The 7,500-nt window shown below is 43.7% G+C and overlaps 1 protein-coding gene across 2 annotated transcripts in view; it reads right to left on the reverse strand.

Annotated features, from left to right (window-relative positions):
* The window catches only part of LOC121684568 (transforming growth factor beta-1 proprotein-like), a 24,894-nt gene that overhangs the window by 7,590 nt on the left and 9,804 nt on the right, over positions 1-7,500 (reverse strand). For both annotated transcript variants that reach the window (XM_042064628.1, XM_042064629.1), the window contains exons 3-5: positions 1,901-2,170; positions 1,121-1,201; positions 104-254 (exon numbers count right to left, since the gene is read on the reverse strand). In XM_042064628.1, the coding sequence (XP_041920562.1) occupies positions 104-254; positions 1,121-1,201; positions 1,901-2,170 (502 nt within the window). The remainder of the gene's footprint in view (positions 1-103; positions 255-1,120; positions 1,202-1,900; positions 2,171-7,500) is intronic.

Genomic DNA, 7,500 nt, shown 5'->3' on the forward strand with positions numbered 1-7,500 from the left:
TGTGTACACAATATTGCATTTATCAATTTGACTGTCTCTTGAAGTCTATGCAACTGACGCAGCAGATGCAGTTTTAGACAGAGGTCAAAGGTGAAAGACTAACTCGGAGCAGAACTCCTCGGTGGAGGTGGCTCGCTTCCGCCGCTTGGTGGGAGACGTGCCGTCTGGTGGCAGGGACATGGTCAAGATGTTTGGCCAGTTGATCTTACTCTCTTTTGCCAGTGCGCCTTGATCACCTCGTTGATCATCCAAGCCTATAAACACACACACACACACACACACACACACACACAGGCACACAAGCACACACATATACACACACCCACACACAAGCACACAGAGAGAAGGTTGTACAGAGAGTGAGTAAGTGACAATTTAATATCTGTTATAATATTACAGTGATACAGTAAAAGCCTTTGTGAGCATACACAGATGAACACTATGCAGAGATGGCTCGGGTACACAACCCCATTACTGTTGTATCATCCATAACCTACTGAAGGAGACATATGGTCATTGGCAATAGCCTTGCCACAGCATCTGTTAATGCTAGGTTCATATTCGCATGAAGTCATCCAGCAGACCTTGATGATAACTATTTACATGCACGCTACCAAGCTAAACAGGTGCTGCATAATGTTTAACATGGATCTCTGCAGAGCCTTTTAGGGTCATGCACTGCATTTATGACACTGCCCCATGATGGAGAATGCGAGGGAGATTCCCAGCAAACACCGAGCATCGCCTTTTATGGCTCAAAGCAAAGTGATATCATTTTTTGGCATCTCACAAACACTGTGATGCAATCGTGTGATGAAACATGAAGCATTGGTGTTACATGCAATATGCTGATGTTTGTAAACTTTAAAAGGAACAGACACACGAACGGGTCTCTCTGAACTCTTAAGACAGGGTTGGAAAAGATGTTGAAGTGCCTCTTCCTTTTGGTATTTTGAACAGTATGACACAGATGTTTAATTAAACCTCAAGACATTTTTGAAATAGTAGAAAAAGGAGTAAAATTGAACCTTTAAGCTACACACACACACACACACACACATGCACAAACATGCATGTTCATACAGTATACACACATAGTTAAGCACACACACACACACACCTGTGATTTTAAAGTCCATTTTGGGCTCTGCTTTCTCCCCACAGCCACAGTGCAGTTTGAGATATATCGCCTGTTGGTCCTCTGCATCGCCAACGACAACACATGAGAGTTCCATGAAGGGAGATGACACGGTCGATGACAAGACATGAGAGTTCCATAAAGGAAGAGAGGGATGAGGAACATATATGAGATGAAAACAATAACAAACAGAGACACTAATGTCTGTATTTACTCTGTCAACTGATATCCAGTTACAACACAGTGAATATGGAAGTTGCTTGTCATAAATGTGTGTGTGTGGTCCTGTAAATCAACGGGTAGAGATTACAGTACAGGTTCTAACACAACAATGGTTTTATACCAAGATATATATCCACTATCTACTAGTAAAGTACACCAGTACACTACAGTAAGACCTTTTTGACATCAACACCTGCTAAATGACTGACTGGAAATGTAAGATATGGTCTGATAAGTTTGATGTGTTATGACCTTGACATTATTCTACCACCTACGTAACAGCAAATAGTGAAGTGTGTTTTTTTGTGTGTGTGTGTGTGTGTGTGTGTGTGTGTGTGTGTGTGTGTGTGTGCGCGTGTGTGTGTCAGAGATGTTCACACATCAAGTTCAAGTCGAGCCTTAAGTCTTTGAGCTCTGGTTCAAGTCAAGTCTTTGAGGGGTGTGTGTTTGTGCGTGTGTATGTGTATGTGTACGTGTATCTCTGTGTGAGTGAATGTGTGTGTGTGTGTGTGTGTGTGTGTGTGACTCTCCCATGCTCACCGCTGCCTTGCAGCCACTCCCGGACGGTGTCACTGACATCGAAGGTGAGCCAATTTCTATTCATGGTCTTGTTGATGAAGCGGGAGCCCAGGTAACGTTGGTCAGGGCCCAAGCCACGGTACAGCTCCAGCCGCTGGTCGCCCTGGGCCATGCTGGTCTGCTTGATGAACAGTCTCAGCTCGGCACTGGTCAGCAGGGCCGAGCTCACGATGCTCGCACGCATGGCGCTCATGTTGAACAGCATTTTCATCTCGGTATTGGATAGGTTTTCTGTCAAAGTCAAAGTCAAGTCAAGGTTATTTATATAGCTCTTTTCATACACAGGAGGTAATTCAGTGCATTACTTAAACAAAAAAGCAAAGAATAATAGTAAATATCTGAAATAAAAGAGGGAGGGAAAGGAGAGTTGAGATTGTGATGTATTGAAAAAGATTTATCAAAATGATGATTTAGGTGGGTGGAGGGGGAAGACATTGTTACGTGGGATGTAATTTAACCAAAAATGAGAACAACATATATATTACACATTTGTATTTATGTTCAACAGCAACTGTGTCTTGGTAGTGTCATTATTTGGGTTAGAGAGACAGAGGGGGGATCTGTGGGGTATGGCATAGGGTACGCTTTGATGAGAAGGACAACAGTATGGAGTAGATATTACAACACTATAGATCTTACAAATTTGCTTTCAGACTGAATATTAGTCCTATCTTGGTGGTGTTATTGGTTGGGATGGAGAAGAGGGTGTGGCTGGAGTTGGGGTTGGGGGAGGTGGTTGTGTATGGCATGATTTAGCAAAAAAGGAAGAGAATATTAAAAAGGAGAAGTAGACATTACAGATTAGCTTTCAAGTTGAACAGCAGCTATGTCTTGGTGGTGTCATTGGTTTGGACAGAGGGCACAGAGTAAAGTGGGGTTGGATGGTTATAGATAGATAGATAGATAGATAGATAGATAGATAGATGATAGATAGATAGATAGATAGGTAGATAGATGATAGATAGATAGATAGATAGATGATAGATAGATAGATAGATAGATAGATAGATAGATAGATACTTTATTGATCCCCAAAGGGAAATTCAAGATTAGTTGAGGTTATGTAGGAATATAACTACCAAAAGAGAGTACAAGAGCGTGAAGCAAGAGTAGACGTGAAAACCCTGTGGTGAAGAGAGAGGGGAGGCAGAGAGTCTGGTTAGATAAGCCAATTTAATGGCAATTAATTCTGTAAAGCAGAAGAAATACAGACAGAGAGGTAGACATTGAGGAATAGCTTGTGATGCTGCTAGCTGAGATGGGGGAAGTGTAGAGAAAAAATATTGTAAAAGTTATTGTATGGTGAGGACAATTGACAAGATTAGTATTACGCTTATTGAATGACTGACTGACTGACTAACAATGGATCTGCATGTGCTTGAGATGAAGACAATTACAGTAACGTGAAGGGAAATGAGAAAATAAGTGAGAAGTTTGAAACAGCGTGTGAGGGGCTCATAGACTATGGTGACGGTTGAGATGGCGGAGTCAGTAGGAAAAGTTAGGGCTGGTAATATTGTTAAAGCAGGGACCATTTTAAGGCAAAATATATCTGTCAATAATTATTATTTCATTAAAGGGGAACTATGCCGTGTTATAACTTAATTTACCCTAACCTAACATCTACGGAATCATTGGAATGGTTGTATGACTTTTTCCGGGTTGAATGGTGGCTGTCTCGCTTCCCCCTAGCATCTGTGGACGAAAAAAAAACGCCTTCCAATTTTGGCCCGGCTATCCAATCCAATCCAATCCAATCCAATCCAATCCAATCCAATCCACTTTATTTATATAGCACAGTTTAAACAAACACAAGATTCCCAAAGTGCTGTACAGCAAGATAAGAAACACACAAGACACCACAGAAGCAGAATAATAGGATAAAGTATTAAAATTAAAAGAGATAAAAACTAACTAAAATAAATGAAAAAAATAAAAGTAAAAAGACATAAAAACTAAAATAAAAGTAAAAAGACATAAAAATTTAAATAAAAGTAAAAAGAGATTAAGAACCAACACAAATCCAATAAATAAAATAAAATCAAATAAATAAAATATACTGCCCACATAACACATCTACATACCATCAACACACTACCTGGGGTTAAAAGCCAGAGAAAAGAGGTGAGTTTTAAGATGGGACTTAAAAAGAGACAGTGAAGGGGCCTGTCTGATGTGAAGGGGCAGATTGTTCCATAGTTTTGGAGCTGCAACGGCAAAAGCTCCTTCCCCTCTAGATTTTAGCCTGGCTCTGGGCTCTGTCAGGAGCAGCTGGTCAGCTGACCTGAGAGAGCGGCTGGGAGTGTATGGGTGGAGCAGCTCAGAAAGGTAAGGTGGGGCAAGGCCATGCAAGGCTTTAAAAGCAAATAGAAAGAGTTTTAAAATGAATTCTAAAATGGACAGGCAACCAGTGGAGCGAAGCTAAAATAGGTGAAATGTGCTCATACTTTCGTGTGCTAGTTAAAAGACGGGCAGCAGCATTTTGTACCAGTTGCAGACAAACAACGGAGGACCCGCTAACCCCCATATAAAGTGCATTGCAGTAATCCAGCCGGGTGGTCACAGAGGCATGGATTACTGTTTCAAAGTGCTGTTTTTGAAGGACTGGTTTAATTTTTGCCAGCTGCCTCAACTGGAAAAAGCTTGATTTTACCACAGATTTAATCTGGCTGTCAAATTTAAGGTCAGAGTCCACTTTTACCCCCAAATTTGTCATGATTGGCATCCTTATCCGCCGGTTTCAGAGTCAGAAAGTCTCGCGATGTAACGCATTGCACATACACACCAGGCACCGGCTAGAACAAGGTAGCAATAGAGTTTCTCAGACATTCAAGTGTCGGAAAATACTCTGAAGCTGTAGGGGGAGCTGTGTAGTGTAGAGAAAACAGTGAAGAAATTGCCAAAACTGCATAGGGACTATAGGGATTGTATTCACAATTTAAGAGTACATTTATAGACTATAGATCGCCCCAACATATCATTATTGGCCCAGATTAATAAGCATCACAATTCTGAATGATATGTAACTGGGGGTCCCTCCACCATGTCTTACTCAAGGGGTCCTTGTTGAGGACTTTTACTATACTGTAGGTCTTAACAGATAAGTGAAAAGTTAGAGAGAGTGTGCACAAATAGATGCATCATTACAGTGTGGTTGGCTGTGATACAGAGTTCCAAAGCTGATCTCAAAGCCAAGTATTGCACATTGAGTATGACAACTAGGGTAAACATTTTTTAAATCTTCACACGGCGTAAAAACAAACATGTCCATTGTAAGATGGACTGGCATCCTTATCAAGCACAGGAAAAAACACGGGAGGGAAACTATGAGTACATGTGTGCTGGAGGTGACATGCCAGCCTGTATAGTCACGGGAAAGAGGAAGTTGTGGAGGCTATGGAACAGTAACCATGTGTGTGTGTGTGTGTGTGTGTGTGTGTGTGTGTGTGTGTGTGTGCGTGTGTGTGTGTGTACCTGTATGTGTGTACGTGTGTGTGCCTGAATATACATGTATGCACTTGCGGGATTACAGTAAATATGAGTATGTGTATATTTTTGTATACATGCATTAGTTTGTTTGTTTGTGTGTGTGTGTGTGTGTGTGTGTGTGTGTGTGTGTGTGTGTGTGTGTGTGTGTGTGTGTGTGTGTGTGTGTGTGTGTGTGTTTGCGTTTGTGTGTGTGTGTGTGTATGTGTGTGTGTGTGTGTGTGTGTGTACGCGCCTGTGCAGACCACGCTGTCCACCTGCTGTGTGGTGTGTCGTTTCCACCACAGCTGCCTCGCTTTCTGTCCCCCTCTCCCCCTTCTTCTTCTCTCTCTCTCTTTCTCCCTCTCTCTGCCCCCCCTCTTCTTCTCTCTTTCTTTCTCTCTCTCGGTCCCATCTCTTGCTCTCCCTCTCCCTCTCTCTGTCCCCCTCTCCCCCCTCTTCTTCTTTTTTATCTCTCTCTCTTTCTCCCTCTCGCTGCCCCCCCTCTTCTTCTCTCTTTCTCTCTCTCTCTCTGTCCCATCTCTCGCTCTCCCTCTCTCTCCCTCTTGCTCCCCCTGACACCGCACTTATCATCCTCACACCAGGCCACAATTAGCCTGGTGGCGCGCTAGCCAGCCTATTACAGGCCTCACCAGTCAGCTGCTGGAGCAGGTGCAGGGAGTGGCTCTCCAGCTCCACATGGACAAAGTTAGACGGGGGGAGAGGACAAGAGAGATGGAGAGAGAGAGAGAGAGAGAGAGAGAGAGAGAGAAGCGAAATAAGAAAAAGAGAGAGATGAGAGGGCCATATGTAGAGAGAGGGAAAGAGAGGGGAAAGAAGAGAAAGAGAGAAAAAAAAGAGAGAAGGAGAATGTGTGTGTGTGTGTGTGTGTGTGTGTGTGTGTGTGTGTGTGTGTGTGTGTGTGTGTGTGTGTGTGTATTGTGTGTGTGTGAGTGTGTGTGTGTGAGTCTGTGTGTGTGTGTGTGTGTGTGTGTGTGTGTGTGTGTGTGTGTGTGTGTGTGAGTCTGTGTGAGTCTGTGTGTGTGTGTGTGTGTGTGTGTGTGTGTGTGTGAGTCTGTGTGTGTGTGTGTGTGTGTGTGTGTGTGAGTCTGTGTGTGTGTGTGTGTGTGTGTGTGTGTGTGTGTGTGTGTGTGTGTGTGTGTGTGTGAGTCTCTGTGTTTGTGTGTGTGTGTGTGTGTGTGTGCATTGTGTGTGTGTGTGTGTGTGTGTGTGTCAGAGTGTCAGAGTGAGATAGTAAGTAGTAATGAGAGAATGAATGAGATGAATGAGTGAGAGACAGATAGAGAGATAGAGAAGAGACAGAGATAGAGTGAGGGAGAGACAGAGAGGAGAGAGGGAGGGAGAAAGTAGGCGAGCGAGTGAAAACCAAATAGGGGGAAAGAAAAGCAGCGGTTTAGTGTTACCGGATTGGCTTCCACGGAATGATACTGAGTATGGAATGAGACCAAGAAACAGAGTGATAGAGAAATAAAGGAAGAGGAGGAGTGACAAACTGTAAGAAGAAACACTTCATATGACTGAAAAAAGAGGAAGAAGACCAAGAGTGAGTCAGGGGATGTAAGCTAAGTGCAATATTAGAGAGGGGAATGAGAGAGAGAAAGAGAGCGAGAGAGAGAGAGAGAGAGAGAGAGAGAGAGAGGGGTGGCATGGCTCAGGCAGGATTATGCAAGGTATGGAGCAGAGGGTTGTTGGGTGCAGAGGTGGAGAGGAGAGGAGAGGAGAGGTAGGGTGGGGTGGGGCTTGGGGTTTGGCTTCTAAACAAATACACACACACACACACACACACACCTTTGTCTAAGCCTGTCTGAGCAGCCGTCACTCCACGACGATGCACCACACATACACGCACACACACACAGCGCCCACTCACTGTGATGTACTTTAACACACAAGCACACACACACACACACACACACACACACACACACACACAGACACACAGGATAGCCAAGCACGCACATGTGTATATGTTGACAGAATGAGGGATTGGGCCAGAGCAGAGCAGAGCGGAGCAGAGCAGTACCAGTGTGTCCCACCTCAGCAGAACCTCCCACTATATATCAAAACCACCACAG

The sequence above is a fragment of the Alosa sapidissima genome, chromosome 15 (assembly GCF_018492685.1).
Source record: "Alosa sapidissima isolate fAloSap1 chromosome 15, fAloSap1.pri, whole genome shotgun sequence".
In the NCBI taxonomy this organism is placed as follows: Eukaryota; Metazoa; Chordata; class Actinopteri; order Clupeiformes; family Clupeidae; genus Alosa; species Alosa sapidissima.